Below are 16,322 nucleotides of genomic sequence, written 5' to 3'. Positions count from 1 at the left end.
ATTGATTGGGATTTGATTTTAAACAACCCTCCATCGATATAAAATTTATTTTTTTCTTGCAAATTCAGACAAAAATATTCTTTCGAATTTTAATATTTAGAACATATTTTGCCACCTGAGATATTACTATTTAAAATATTTTGACCAAGTAATCATAAATTTTTTTTTTTTTTGAAAAATCCATATCAAACACACCAAATCGATATTTACAATTTGGTTTGACTTTATTAGAATAATAACGTATATATTTTTCTTATAAATTTCCTTTAGTTTACTTCATAATAAAGACTACTATAGTTACCTTTTTTCTCCAAACAAGATCTAGATCTAACACAAAAGGCTAATTTCGTCATTTCCTTAATATTTTCCCCTAAATTTCACTCTTTATTCATTTCGTTTCAGTCCCTAACCTTATTTTCTCCTACTCCTAAAATCCCCTCAATTCTCTTTACCGGCCCGTTATCCACGCCGGCATCGCCGTCCTCCTCCGTGAACCACCACTGATCCGCCGTACTCGCCGGCGTTTACATTTTTCAAAATGACGAAAATACCCCTACCCTTCCTCCTTCTCCTCCTCTGTCTTGTCTCGTTCACCACCGGCGAGATAAAAAAGCTGAAAATCTCCTCCGATCCACGTGCAATGATACTCTTCGAGCGGTTCGGGTTTACTCATACGGGTCAAGCTGCCATTAGCGTCTCTTCCGTCTCTGTTATCTCTACCTTAGCTACGCCGGACCCTTCACGGCTTGGGTTTTTTCTCTTATCGGAAGAAGCGCTTATTCAAGTTCTTCTTGAACTTCAACAAAACCCTACATTTTGTGTTCTAGATTCCAAATTCATCAATTTGTTGTTTACTTTCCGTGATCTTTCTCCACCCCCAAATTCTTCGTTTAACCGATCTTACCCTGTTACTTCTCCGAATGAATACTCTCTCTTCTTTGCGAATTGTGCTCCTGAATCGAAAGTATCCATGGATGTTCGTACGGAACTGTATAATGTAGATAATCAAGTGAAGGATTATCTTTCTGCTGGTCTTACTCAGCTTCCCACGTTGTATTTTCTGTTTTCCTTTGTGTATATCGGGTTTTTGGGGTTGTGGTTGTCTGTATGTATTCGTAATAAGAAATCTGTTCATCGGATTCATATGCTTATGGCTGCTTTAGTTGTAATGAAGGCGTTGAATTTGATTTTTGCGGCGGAGGATAAGCATTATGTTAAGGTTACTGGTACTGCTCATGGTTGGGATGTGTTGTTTTACATTTTTCAGTCGATTCGTGTTGTTTTGCTTTTTACTGTGATTGTTTTGATTGGTACTGGCTGGTCGTTTTTGAAGCCATTTTTGCAAGAGAGGGAGAAGAAAGTGTTGATGATTGTGATCCCGCTTCAGGTTTTGGCTAATGTGGCATCGATTGTGATCGGTGAAACGGGTCCGTTTATTAGGGATTGGGTGACTTGGAATCAGGTGTTTTTGATTGTTGATATTATCTGTTGTTGTGCTATTATCTTCCCTATTGTTTGGTCGATTAGGTCCTTGAGGGAGACATCGAAGACTGATGGGAAGGCTGCACGGAATTTGTCAAAATTGACTTTGTTTAGGCAGTTTTATATTGTGGTGATCGGATACTTGTACTTCACAAGGATTGTTGTGTTCGCATTGAGGACAATTGCTGCATATAAGTACCAATGGGTGGCAAATGCTGCGGAGGAGATAGCCAGTTTAGCGTTCTACATGGTGATGTTTTACATGTTTAGGCCAGAGGAGAAGAATGAGTACTTTGTTCTCGACGAGGAGGAAGAAGAGGCTGCAGAAATGGCTCTTCGAGATGAGGAGTTTGAGCTGTGAAGTCGAGTTCTAGTGGAAGGTGTCCTGTCATTTATGCAGTTTGCAGCCTAACACTGTGAGTTCACTGAAGTGATAGTTAGGTTTGCTGGGATGAATTATCATTTACTGTTCTTTTACTTTTTCATTTTTACTAAACAATATTTTGGTCTGTAGTAATAGTACTGTAATCATGGAACAACGGTTTGCATTTTTGGATATTGATAGTTCTTTCATTGGAAGTGTTACTTAAACCTCATTTTCATTGATATCCTGCTTTATCATGATTTTTCGTTGTTGATCTTTACTCCCTCTGGATGTTCGTGCGCTTGAATATGAAATTGTAAAGTTTGCTGTTTTCCATTGAGAAATTAGTCTAGTTAGCTATGAGCAATACGGTATCAGTGTCCTATTTCTTTACTCTGAATTTCTTAGATGTGATATTATGTGATATATTAATCTTTCTTAGTATTAGAACGTGTTTTATGTTATAAAGCATTTGACATAAACAATGAGGAGTACAAACGATGGGGCATATGCCAAAGAGCTTATTATCAAAGAATCCGTGGAAGGGATTGTATATTGGTGGGAATTCTTACAGTTTTTAGTTTTGTCTAGACCATCACTGAGATATGAAACCCCTTCCAGGTATAAGGCTTAAGGAACCATGACGCAATAGAGTAACATTTATTGATGTGCTGGCCTGCTATTCATAAGGATAATTCTGCCTTTGTGTGAGGAAGTGTTCAGCTGACTTTCATATTTTCTTCTCGTTGATCGTCTACTCTAGAAAGCTGGCTAAATAAAACAGTCTTGACCTGGAAACAAGAGGGTAACACAATTAGGGTTTTCTGCATGTTGTGTTAGATGCATTTGGGGGGTCATCCCTCATTTGTGAGCATTGTCATACCTCCTTGTTGCTATCTTATCTGTTATCCTTATCAGAATGCAAATGTCATTAGATATCTAATGATAGTTCATTAGATGGAATGTTCAAAAAACAGAAAGCACCATTACAACCTTGTCTATGCTGATAGAACTTTTCAATGTTTTCTGCTCAATTGATCCCAATGCTCATTCATACATAGACCATCATGATAGATGAAATCGCATGGAACTTTTGGCTTGACTTTCACTTTTCTGATTGCTTCCTATACCTTTTCTTATGGTTTCTTGAGACAACGATAGTCCATATGCTGCTGAAAATGGCAGCATTGCACTTGTTTTCACTTCCTGATAGCTAATGAATGCAGTTTCCCCGTCCTTCTCTCCATGCTTATTTTGCTACACTTTTTTAGTTATTTTATGCATGGATTGAATTGAAATTCGGTTAGTTCTGTTCTCCTAGTTAAGTATTCTGGTGATGTTACAGTCGTCGAACCTAACCTGTGAAAACTGTAATGCTATTCTCAGAGGTCTAATTGTTGCTTAGGACTGTTCACTATATCCACTGATTCTTGCACCAATATATCTAATAGTTCATGGTTCTTCTTTGATCAACTTGTTGGAGCAGTTAATCATTTCTGACCATAGAGGGCTTCTGTATTGTTTGCATATATTTTTTTTTACTTTTGATGAATTAGGGATCGATTATCTAACTTTTATATTAGGCATGCCTCATTCTTTGTTTGGTGTTACAAGATAATCTTGATATATCAAATTGTAAACAAGGTTGAAACCTCCCAGAAAATTTAAAAAAACGTAATTTTTGCGGTGAACTGACTATACTAGGGCGCTTGAGAAAAGTGAGAACCATGTTGAAGGAACTCGACAAAATGACCCAGTAACTTTGATGGGAAAGGGTAGGATCATTATCAGCTCATACTTCTTGATGCCTACACATTGAAAGTGAATGGATAATGGGATATTTGATCCTCTGTAAAATGTCCATCATTTGCATTTTGTGCTAACTAGTTGTGTGCTTTTGGTTAAGAGTATAGAAATGCTATAACTTTTATTCCCCACGCCATGCGAATTTGGATTAGTTAGAGCCTCAAAGCAAGTAACAAACATCGAGTTGAAAAAATAAAAAACCAAGCATGAATATCACTAGCTTAAATATTTTATCAACACAAGCATGTAATTGACCCAACTAGGAGAACAATCTGCACAAAGCTTAATCCACATTAGTATTTTACTTTATCTATGTTTAACTTGACACATCTCTTATGTAAATATATTCCATAAAGAGGAGTTTATTTTACTGAATTAATTTTATTAATTATGGTTTGAAATCTATATTTGACTATTAATACTTTATATAGTTATTTAGTAGTAAAAGTAAGTTTGAAAGCAACTAAATATATATATTTCTTAATTTGCTGAAATAAGTATAAAATAATAGTCTTTCTTTTTAAATAATATAAAACACCAGTAAAATGAAACACACGTAGTACATAATCTCCTTTTAACTATAAGAGGACTTCCTATTTATTGTTCGATGCTCTATCCTTTCACGTATAGTTATCATGTTCGATTTTTCAAAAAATTAATTTGATTATTTTTTAAAGTTAAATTGTAATACATTAATTTGATATTTTAAATAAAATTTTTAGCTATTCACAAAAACACTATAAATTATAATTTTTACATATTAATATGATAAAAAAATGTGTTATAATTATTTTGACTCTAAAGAAGGAAATGAGAAGTAATTAATTTTCTATCTTCTTTCTTCTGGGCAATCGATTGAAACTTTCCACATTTGATTATGAATATTAATAAGTTCCACAAATATTTTATTCCACTATTTATATTAAAATAATGAAATTAACTATATCTATAAATCCCAACAATGCTTTAAATAATAACCCACTCTCGACTCATATGCTCGATATTTATTTTTCTAAAACCGTTTATAAAGTCAACCTAATTCTTTTAAAGTAAATTAATTTGCATGATTAAAGCACTTTCACCGCTAATAATGTGAACTTATTACTATAAAGTACACCACACATGGAGCATTATCCCATTAATATCGATGTCCCACATTTTCCATGCCTTACACTATTTTCACATTCTATATAATATGGTTCGTTTCTCTTGATTTATGTAATATATTTTATTAATTTATAGTAATAAAATTTTTTTATATTGAATTTCGTACTTTAATTATTTATTGTTTATTAATAAAAATTATCATCTTTTTGTTGAGTCATATTTTAATTATGATTTTCTTTGTTATTTGAAAATAAATATTTGATTAATTTAGTATTAAATTGTGTTTTAATTAAAGAAGTAGAGAAAATAATGAACAATCAAAAATAAAATAATAGTTTAAATATATTATTGATTGTTAATCCTTTTATATTTAATAATTTGACTTTAAGAGATTTATTTTATTTTTAATAAGATGATTTATTAATAAATAATACTTTTATATAAATTTAGATTTTGATTATTTCATAAATTTTCTTTTGACTTTTAGATTTTATAATATTTAAATATCATCTAAATTAAGACAGAAGAAAAGAGTATATAAATAACCTCTTGTTCTGACAATAGTCTTTCATTCCCATTTTACAAACAACAAAAAAAAAGGGAAAAAAGAAATTTCACTGAAATGGCGGAGTTTCTGAAGATGAATTCTCCGGCGATATACGGCGGCAGAAGACGGCAGCTCTGGCAGTCGCCTAGGGTTGTAGACTCCGTCTCCTGCCGCCAGCTGTATTTGAGGAGCGCTTATACGTTCTCGAGAAAAGAAACTGTTCCTCAAAAAACTAAGAAGTGTCTCGGAAAAGTCAGAGAAAGAGTGGCGAACGGCGGCAAAAAGAAGGGGAAAATCGGTTGGAGACGGCGGCGCGTGAGGAGGTTCACGGCGGTGAGGAGAGTGAAGAAAATTTGTTGTGCGGCGTTGCGCGGTGTTTTCCGAAAGCTGTTAGCCTGTACTGCTACTGTTGATGTGGTCGATCATGAAATTTAAAAAAAAAAAAAAATCAGTGTTAGTTACAGTATTTTTAATTTTTTTTTCTCTTTTTGTCTTTTTTTACCTTTAATTTTTTGACTTTTTTTTATATATATAGTTTGTATTCAAAACAAAAAAAAGTGTTTTATTTCTTTTTCTTTATCCAAATATTAAAGCATGAGCATGAATTAGTTTATATTTTTACCTGAATTGGATCGAATGATTGTGATTCATCTATTCTTATTTAATTAAAAAGTTCGAATTTTGAGAATGACTTTTTTTTTCTCACATTTCATTTTGTTGGAAATGTATGGGCTATGCACTCTCAATGCAAGTATCAAATATCAAATGAGAAATAAAAAAAAAATATAACGTATCATTGCTTTGATCTATTATTTTTTAAAGATTGTGGATTCAACTTATGAATATATAAAAATAACGATAAAAAGTGTTTTTCCTTTTATAGGATATACATTGTGTAATGCATAATCGAGGCTTTAATTTTAATATCAGATATCGAATGAAATAGCATGTGTATGCTTATAAGTTTAGAGTATGGTTTATTATTTTTCAATTTTATGATTACATACGATCCTTGAACAAAACAACTCATAATTGAAAATATGCAATTGTCTTTTTTTTAATGTAGAAAAAAAAAAAGTTTGAGATGTAACCGTAATTAAATGAGCAAATGATAATGCAAGATTAAACTGAAGATTCCAATTAACGGCTATTGACCATGAAATAATGTTGTTTATTGCTATAATTAATGTGATATTAAAAGCCTTCAAAGTGGTTAACCTCAAATCATTAACATCACTCAACTATCATCCCCCAAAGTACCCTTTAAAATATGAGTACTTATTATTTAGCTCATATCTTAATACTACAAAATAAAAAGTCATTACACGAAAGCACCATTTAATTTCACCTAAATTAATATTTGTTTCCTCTTACTTTGGATGTGAACATAAATTCATTTAAATTTATATAAAATTAAATAGAATAAATAATTTCATTTCATGTGATAGTTTTATTTTCTACGTGTATTATGTCACATAGAACATATATATGTCTATTTGTACACACCAAAATAAACAAAGCATCAGACTACACAAAAGAATTTACATATCGATAATCTAATTTACATTCATTTTTTCTATCGAAGAAAATTGGAAAAAACTTCATAAGATTATAATTTGGGGATTTTTTAAATTTCTAAGAATAACACTTTTGAGGTGTTTAGTATATATATATATTGTTTGAGGAAGATATTGATGAGTGAATTCTCAATTTTTTTGATGGCCATTTAAAGAAACAACATTGTTCCTAATGTAAACATGGTGCTCTAATACAACCATTATTTGATTATTTTTACGGCTCAAACCAGTGACTTTAATTTTATCGAGGTAAAACCTAATAAAATAAAAATATAATTAGAGTAATATATAAAATTGGTGTCAAATAAAAAATGTTTTACTGTTGAATAGAGCGCGAACTGCTCATCAGCATTTTCCTAACAAGCAAAATGCCGAGCCTTGTTCCGCCATGAAAGATCTCCGTAATAATTACGGAGACCTTTCATTTAATTATCTATCGCACATACAATCAAAAATAAACTTTTACATGTCAACGATGCATCGAATTTCGATCGTGTTAATTTTTTGTACCTCACTTTTTCTCAGATTGCTCCCAGGTATATTTTATTCTAGTTTTATAAAATTAATTGGTTATATGAAATGAATGTATTAATCATTCGTGAGAATTGATTTCTTTAATAGTCACTCAAGCAATAATTATTATTCCAGGACGTCATGGTGGCGCAAAATTAAAATCTAGAAGTAATATGCCTTTCTGAGATAATAAATATTACTCGGTTGCACAATTGATCTGTTTTTGTTTGTGCAGGATTAGTTAGAGCTGCAATTGTTACGCTCGATTCGATTGAAATATATAAGAAACATGAAATATTTGGATCAAAACCAACAGTATTTTTCCGATGTAAGGGCGAAAACTGGACAATTCTGCCAGATGTGAAGAAAAAACATGTCTTGTATATCTTCAAAGGCGAAGAGTCTTGGCAGGTTTATAATAACGAAATCTCTTTCATTTCTTCTATTTACTTTCCGTGACTTAAGTTTGAGTCGTGAAATCAGTCACTAACGCTAGGTGTGACCCTTCTCTGGACCTAGTTGAACACAAAATGCTTCGTGCTCTGGACTGTTATGTTGCATATAAAACATGAATGTTTTATGTCATACGAATAAATCTCCTTCCAGAATTTGACATGATTAAATATGATGTTCTAGCCTTTGACAGAGCTTAAACATAAGAAGTGCAAACGATGCGGGATCTATGAGAAGGACACAATAAAGCCTGACGATACGTTTGATGAGTGGGAGTTATGTCCTGATGATTTCACTGGTCCTCATGGGAAGTATAGTCATTACATAAAGAAAGAGTTCAAAGCCACATTTTTGTGTCCAGAGTGTGTCCACCATCGCGATGGTAATTCTTCAAATCTTCTGTATTACTTTATATTCTCCATAATAAGTATTCGAACATCAGAAATTGTGTAGGTTCACTAGTAGTTCCTGAGAGGCAGGGGCGGAGCTGATTGTTACTTTACAACTCAGTAACTTATCCAAAATCTATAAACTTTAAATCCTGACTCCGCCTCTGTAAGGGAGGAAACAAGCATAATGTAATCCCTTCCTGTCTCCTCTTGTGTAGGATTGTATTAGCAATTCATCCTTTATTTAACGTAGTTTCTACGAGATACATTACAAATCGGTTTGTTAGACATAGTAAGTACTAATTTTGCATTTTGTTGCATTGTTACTGTAGCTTCACATCACTCATCTGGCTCACAAAAAGGCGGAAAGAGATCAATGCACTGGGCTTTCATGATTCTTATCGGTGCTTCGGTGTTGATTGTTTTAGTTGTTGGAGCAGTTATTACCTACAAATGTTGGAAGCAGAAAAAGAGGCAGAACGAGCAAGCTCGTTTCTTGAAGCTGTTTGAAGAGGACGATGACATAGATGACGAACTAGGCATTGGGCCGCTTAGTCATGTTATATAGGGAACTAGTACTATCATTTTGCGCGTCTCAACATACGTGGACATGCTTGACGTAGTTGTACAGTAGAACTTAAATGGGGATTGCAAGAGAATGTAGCAAATGTAGGTAGAGCTAGCCATGAGCTTGGAAGTTAGAATGCGACAATTGGAGATTTATGAGTACTGTAAGATGAATCGATTAATAGATACATCCTGTATTTTACATTCTAATTTGAGAGGAAACGATTAGTGATAAGCGATTATTATCTGACAGGAAACTATGGATGAAAAATTACATATGAGATCAGAAAATAAAAAACTGATTCTCAAAAAAGAAGAAGAAATCAAGTACTCCCTCCCTCCCATTTTATATGTTACCTTTTTACTTTGTACTTACATTAAGAAATGATGTAACTTTGCCCTTTTACACTTATTTAATTTTTTAAAAGTCAACTTGATTAATATATGGCAAGATTAATTAACTATTCTATCAAGGGTATAATAGGCAAAATATGATAATTTATGCATAAATTTTATAAAATGACAAGTATTCTGGTTCAGCTATTTATAGAAAGAGATGACATATAAAATGAAACGGAAAAAGTAATATACTAACCTAACAAAAAAATTGTGTGAGGAAGAGTACAGAGAGAGTCTGAGGAGGAAGAACGGGGAAAAGAAAATTCAAAAGAGTGGTTGAAGGAGAGAGAGAGAGAGAAGTGAGGAAGAAGACGGCAAAAAAGAATTTCTCAAAAAAACTTCTCAAATGCGCTCAGAATTCGTGTCGCACACGTATAATGCCGAGTTAGCGAAAAGTGTCCAAATGACATAATAGAAACCCACTATAGGTGTTCCAAAATGAACAAGATCTACTTGAGGTGTTTAAGTGAAAGTTGGTGCCAACTTTAAGGGGCTACCGATAGATTTAGCCTAATACATAATAAATAAAGTGACATGAACTACTGTGAGGCTATAGGAGTATGTCTCCAGATCAAAGATGGTTCAGTAAAGATATTGGAAAAAAAAGAAGTGTAAAAAAGTGGTGTGGATCATAATGAGGCTGTAGAATTGTTTCCCAAGGTCAATGTGGATGGTTCTACAAAGATTTTGGAAAAAAGTACTAAAAAATTGGCATGGTTTTGAAAAAACATGCTGAGAAAATTACCTAATTCATTTGAGTTGCCTTAAATGCCTAAAAGATGGTGTGGTTCATGGTGAAGCTATAAGAATTTTTCTCTAGGTCTTTATCGATGGTTCTGTAAAGGTTTTGGAAAAAAGAGTGTCTTGAAGCTATATCACCAAGAAATTCTTGGGTTAACACACAATAAAATCATATAATTCTTGTTGAGTGACCCCTAAAATGCAAAAATATGTAGTGTAGATCACGGTGAAGCTATAAGAATTGTTCCCCATGTCTTTGTGGATGATCCTATAAAGGTTTTGGAAAAAATGTGTGGAAGCTATATAGCTAAAAAAAATTCATGAGCTAACAAACACGAAAAAATTGTCTATTTCCTGTTTATTGGCCACTAAATGCCAAAAAAAACTGGTGTGGATCCCTAGTCAGATTATAGGAATTGTTCCCCATGTCCTAGTGGAAGGTCCTGTAAAGGTTATGGAACAAAAGTATCCTGAAGCCATATCACTAATGGGCTAATTACACACACGAGAAATTGAGAAAATCGCCAATTATTGTTGAGTAGACCCTAAATACCAAAAAAAAAGTGTTGTGGATCATTATGAGGCTATAGGAATTGTTTTCCCCGGCCCTAGCGTATAGTTCTGTAAAGGTTTTGCCAAAAAAAGTGTCTGAAAGACATGTCACGAAAAAATCCATGAGATAACAGACACAAAACGATGTGAAAAAATAGCTCAATTTTTGTTGAGTGCCTCCTAAATGCTGAAAAAATGACATGGATCATGGTAATGCTACAAGAATTAATCTCATGTCCTTACGGATGGTTCTGTGAAGGTTTTTGACAAAAAGAGTTTGCAAGACATATTCACCAAAAAAATCATGGACCAGCACACGAAAAACTGAAAAAATCGCATAATTCATGTTTATTGGCCCCTAATTGCTAAACAAATTAGCGTGGATCCTATTGAGGATATAGTAGTTGTTCTCAGGTACTTATAGGTTCTATAATGATTTTGAAAAAGTCTCGGTTAGCCATATCACCAAAAAAATCTATGGGCTAACACATTTAAAAATTATAAGATTAAGTTAATGATTGTCCAAAAGAAAGAAAGTTGCAAATTTTACCAAATATAGACTAACATTAACTAAATTATTTGCGATTTATAAAATGGGCCAAACAAGTATAAGTGGTGGACATGACCAAGGCCGCTTTTATGTTGCATTCCGTCTTGGGCCTAAACCACGTCATGTATAAATGTAGGCCGGTGATAGTGTAGACCATGTTGAAGACCTCCTATTATGGGAAGGCCCATTAGGTCAACTTTTGGTGCCTATAAATAAAGGGCTAGCTAGGTTTACTCTCATCTCATTAACCTTATGAAGACCCGCCGCATTCAACTCCTAGTTGTAGGAGAAAGAATGAGAAGCAATGAGAAGAAGAGCTAGTTGAATGTACCACATGTCTGAAACACGCTTCTACATTGATAAACAAGATGACTTAACAGGTATGCATTTTAATCTAGCTTTCTTATGATGTTTATTTACAAAACATAGTAGATCTCGGAAAATTAAAACTAGCATTTCCAATGATTGAGTTCGGCTCGTCAACATTCAACCTTAAATAGGGCAACTTAGTGTGTCCTTCAACTAAGATCTTCTCCATCATTATTCCTCATATCTCATCTACTGAAGGCAACTTCTTAAGATCATATGTTTCTCATTCGAGCCAATTTGAAAGACTAAACATGAATGACAAACTTGGCTGAAATTCCAAAATGATTTCGTCTCAAACATGATTCTTTTCGAGTAAGTGATATCTCAAAAGAACTGAAACAAGAGGGGAGCCAAAATTAGGGATGGCAATGGAGCTGGGTGGGTGGGGGTTCTTTCACATTAAATTTTGTTGTACATTCCTTCTTAAAATTAAAAGTTGCATTTTAAATTGGTTTCACAAGTTCGAAATTCAATCATATCTTGACTATTATTTTCCCCTCCTTATTAATAGAAAAATATAATTACTCATTATAATAAAGTTTATAACAGATATATAATATAACTAGACCATTTTATATTGTAAAAATTTAAGGAATCCCATAATGTTATTCAATAATTACACTTTGTCCCGATAAATTTAGTATTTACTAAAAATCCCTTAAAATTGTTGTGCCGTGATACTTTAGACTCTAGTGATACATGGTAAATGATACATGGTAATTTTAAACTGTTAAGAAAAAAATGGGGAAAACGGTACATTTAATCTTGTTAACTAAAACAGCTCAATTTACGGTAACAGATCATTAATCAGCATTAAATCAGCACGTAATTGGATATTAATTTCAAATTTTGAAAATCAAAGATTATATCATCGACTAAACACTATACACACTGATTCTATATGTATCATCAAGCACAGTTGACGACGCAGTTATTAAACTTAGTGAATGATACATTATAACAATTTTCAAAACCTCATGATACATAGAAAATATTATGATACACAACAAATTCATGTATCAATGCATCATCTAAAACACTATACACACTGATTCAAAATGTATCAGCAAGCACACTTGATGGCGCATTTATTGAAATTAATCACTGATACATGATAAAAAATTTAAAAAACCCTTGATACATAGGAAATCATATGATACACATCTAGTTCATGTGTCAAAGCATAGACTAAACATTATAATCCACTTAGTACTCATGTATTAAACCTATTGTCTGATACATGATAATAATTTTCATGAATTTTTTGATACATATTGGATTCCTTAAAATTTTTAATAATTTCAACAACAGTTTTAAGTACAAAAATACAAACCCGAAACAATGTAGGCCTATCAACAATGTTTGCTGCTTCTTTTTTCTTTTTTTGTTGTATTTTGACAACCTTTGATTTTGATGTTTCGCCAAAGTCTTTGTTTGAATCCTTCTGAAAATTCATAGGATCATGCAAAGACTTTTTTCTATTTTCTTTCCAATTTTCATCGTCGGAATCATATATCCTTCTATTAATTAACGGATCCATTACTATGATGTAATAGAACAATTAACCAAAACAAAAAAGGGAAGAAAAGAAGAACTGATGATGGATTAAGAAAAAAAAGAAGAAACCAATAAAAGATGCTGGGTTAAGAAGAAGAAAGACGATGATGGATTAAGAAGAATAAGAAGAAACCAATAAAAGATGCTGGGTTAAGAAGAAGAAAGACGATGATGGAGAAAGAAGAACTGGAAACGTGATGAAGCAAGAAAGAGAAATTGTCCAGATTTTTGAAATTTCAAATTTTTTGAATTTTGAAATTCAAAATTTCAAAATTGGGTGTTTTAATTAAAATTAATAATTCAAAATCCAAAAACTGATTTAGAAGATTGAGTGTTTTAATGGAGAAAAAATAGGCATTATATTGGGCAATTGTGTATTATAGGAGAGAGAATGTTATGTATCTATACACTTCTACTAAAATTAAAAAAAAGGGAATTATGTAATATTTAAAAAAAGAAGGGAAAATTAGAGAATATAAAACTTATAGTTGTGTATTTAAGTTATTTTTCCTTTTATGTTTAGGCAACTACTAGAAGCTAATAACTGACGTATAATATGATTAGAACAAAATATAATTGCTAATCACAGTTATTTAGTTTAGAGTATGTGATAAAAAATGCTAATTACAATAATGAAGTATAAATACCCCCTCTTTTCGTCCGTTTTAAGAGTTTAGATTATAACATTTCACTTTGTTGTAAATTTGTAATACTTGCTCTAAAACATTGGTCTGATGAAGATATACTTGCAATCAGATATATAGTGTGTGTTTGATTTATAAACTACGGAAACAGAAGTTAAGATGGATAAAAAGATAAATTAATTAAGAGATAAGTGTATTTTAATAGTTTTCTAAGTGGAGAGGGCCTAAAATGTCCTTCAAACTATTTGAATTAGTACAAAATTATCATCCATTGACTTTTTAACCTCCTAGCCTCTGACTTAAACCTTTTGGTTCAAGAAGCTGACGTCAGGGGTATTTGGGGGGCTGAAAGGTGGATGAAGGATAACTTTTATACTAATGCAAATAACGGAGAAGCATTTTAGGCCATTTACCATTTAAAAAATTATTAAAATCCATTTCATCTCTTAATTAATTAATATACCTTTTTAGCCCTTTTTACTTCTATAAATCAAACACACATTGTGTATCTAATTTCAATGTATCTTCTTCCTCCCCCTTTTTACCTTGTAATGAACAAAATTCTCCATTCTTCTTCCTACATTCATCTTTGAAGCATAGATATAAATCATACCATCCATTAACAAGTAATTACTAGAGGTGAGCATTCTCATTATTTTTTTGTTTCCACCCTTTTTTCATCGCATTTAATGTTTTATCTAGATAAAAATTTATAAAAACGCGATGAACAAAGGTGAAAAACAAAGAAAATAATGAGAAATCTAACCTTTAGTAGCTTGTTAATAGATGGTATAATTTTTATCGATGCTTCAAAGATGAATTTGTTCATTTGAAGGTAAAAAGGAGGAGGAAGAAGATTTTGACTGAAAGAACATGAATGGTGTTTGATTTATACCACTTAAAAGCCCTTTAAAAGGAATCTATTGTTAAATTTGACAAGATTCAAAAGTGGATTAATGAGAAATATGATAGTTAGGAGGATAACTCTTCATTGGTAGAAAAGTCAAGATAACATCTTTTATAGGTGAAATTTAGCTGAACCATAAATTGATTTCACAAGGTAAATCTTGACATTTTTACATATTGTGATGTCATGGGTGACATCAACTGGAAGAATTCACTCCTATAAATAGGTAGCTCCTAATTCATTTGTAATACACGTCTAACTTGCCTTCTCATCTCCTAAGGCATTTTTTCTTCTTTCTCTCTTGTATTATTTCACTTGTACTCTTTTGGAGTGAAATAAATATTGGTTGGTTGTGTCCGAGGAGTAGGCAAAAGGAAACAAAAGTTTGCCGAACCTCGTTAATTTCTGGTGGTCTTTTTGTTGTTGTCTCATTTACTATTTATTAGCTACCTTTAGATATAGTAGTTGTGATTTCATCACTCTCCATATATTCGACTTCCGCAACATCTATATAGCTTTATTAATCTGAATCTAGAATTGCTGATGTGACATGCCTTCAAGGGCTGAATTTTTATTTATCTTTTTGTGATTCTTTTTTAGCTTTTCTTCATTTAATGTTTTTGCAGAATATTAACGCATAGTATTAATCATTTCTTAATTGTAAATTTTAAGAAGATTTATTCTTTACACTTAATTATAGAATTTGAAAAGTTCTTTAACGTTTAACTTTTGAACACTATATAAACACATACAATCAAATTGATTACATGCCGGACATGATATTTTTTGTAGAGGATGAAGGTCAGACGGATATGATATGTAGAGATAACCATGAATTTCTACGCGGCTGATCGAAGAAGATGGCTGAAAATGGAGTTTTGAAAACCTCTTAAGCTCTTAACATTCTTCTGTATTTGCTTATTTCCTTTTTTTTTTAAATTTTAATTAGTGCTATAGTTTAATTTCATTTTTGATTATTGGGAACGATGCACTTCTAGGATTGGTAGGTGTACTATTTTTTAATTTTTGTTAATTGATAAACGTGATGGGGCATTTGGTTTGAAAAAAGAAAAAGAAAAGGAAAGAAAAGATTTCATGTAATATAATTAAAATTTAAGTTTAATTTGTAATTAATGACTCATTTATTTTGTTACATATTTAAATTTTTTATTTTCTCTCATCTATGAAATCTGGAAAAAAAATTTAAAATACTTTATTTATCACTTGTCATCATTATTATGATTTATTAATTTTCATCTTTCTATATAATACTACAATTTATTACTTTTACTTAAATTCTTTTTTCTACTTTCTATTTTTATAATTTTCTTTAAAAAATGTATTTAATTTTAATCTTTATTACCATAATTTAATATAATACCTTCTATCTCTATTATATATATATATATATATATAAAATAGATATATATATATATATATCCTCTTTATTACCATAAATATTTTCTCCCAATTAATTTTCTCTCAGTTAATCTCATTTAGTTTGTTGTAAAATGTCAGAAGAAAATTAAAATATCTTATTTTTCATCATTAATAAAATACTATTAGTCAATTTTCCTAAAAATTTTCTTTGCCTTCTCCTAAATTTCTTTCATTTATTAAAAAATAAAATACTTCTTTAATTTTGATAAATCTCTATCACAATCATTTTTAAAAATTTTCATATTTTTGTAGTTTGTCATTTTTGTCAGAAATTTATATATAATTTATTCTTTTTAATTTTACACTTCATCTTTTTTTGAGAGTGCCAAGAGCTTAGATTTTTTGTGAAAATAATATA

The 16,322-nt window shown here is 31.5% G+C and overlaps 3 protein-coding genes and 1 long non-coding RNA gene across 4 annotated transcripts; all 4 read left to right on the top strand.

The window, feature by feature from the left end:
- The first annotated feature begins 304 nt into the window (after positions 1–304).
- Positions 305–2,088, top strand: LOC107002638 (protein GPR107-like). The gene has a single exon (XM_015200733.2). It carries the CDS (start codon positions 539–541, stop codon positions 1,841–1,843), a length of 1,305 nt encoding a protein of 434 aa, XP_015056219.1. The 5' UTR covers positions 305–538; the 3' UTR covers positions 1,844–2,088.
- A 3,228-nt stretch (positions 2,089–5,316) lies between these two features.
- On the top strand, positions 5,317–5,954 carry LOC107001993. The gene has a single exon (XM_015199931.2). It carries the CDS (start codon positions 5,382–5,384, stop codon positions 5,739–5,741), a length of 360 nt encoding a protein of 119 aa, XP_015055417.1. The 5' UTR covers positions 5,317–5,381; the 3' UTR covers positions 5,742–5,954.
- Positions 5,955–7,210: 1,256 nt separating this feature from the next.
- Positions 7,211–9,217, top strand: LOC107001649. The gene is made up of 4 exons (XM_015199619.2): positions 7,211–7,419; positions 7,632–7,807; positions 8,033–8,231; positions 8,571–9,217. The coding sequence occupies exons 1-4, from the start codon at positions 7,272–7,274 to the stop codon at positions 8,804–8,806; spliced, it is 759 nt and encodes a 252-aa protein (XP_015055105.2). The 5' UTR covers positions 7,211–7,271; the 3' UTR covers positions 8,807–9,217.
- Positions 9,218–11,299: 2,082 nt separating this feature from the next.
- On the top strand, positions 11,300–15,654 carry LOC114074484. Its single transcript, XR_003574896.1, has 2 exons — positions 11,300–11,427; positions 15,317–15,654. It is a non-coding gene; the product is annotated as an uncharacterized LOC114074484 (long non-coding RNA).
- The last annotated feature ends 668 nt before the right edge of the window (positions 15,655–16,322 follow it).

The sequence above is a fragment of the Solanum pennellii genome, chromosome 10 (assembly GCF_001406875.1).
Source record: "Solanum pennellii chromosome 10, SPENNV200".
In the NCBI taxonomy this organism is placed as follows: Eukaryota; Viridiplantae; Streptophyta; class Magnoliopsida; order Solanales; family Solanaceae; genus Solanum; species Solanum pennellii.
This window is presented reverse-complemented; position numbering and strand designations above follow the sequence as displayed.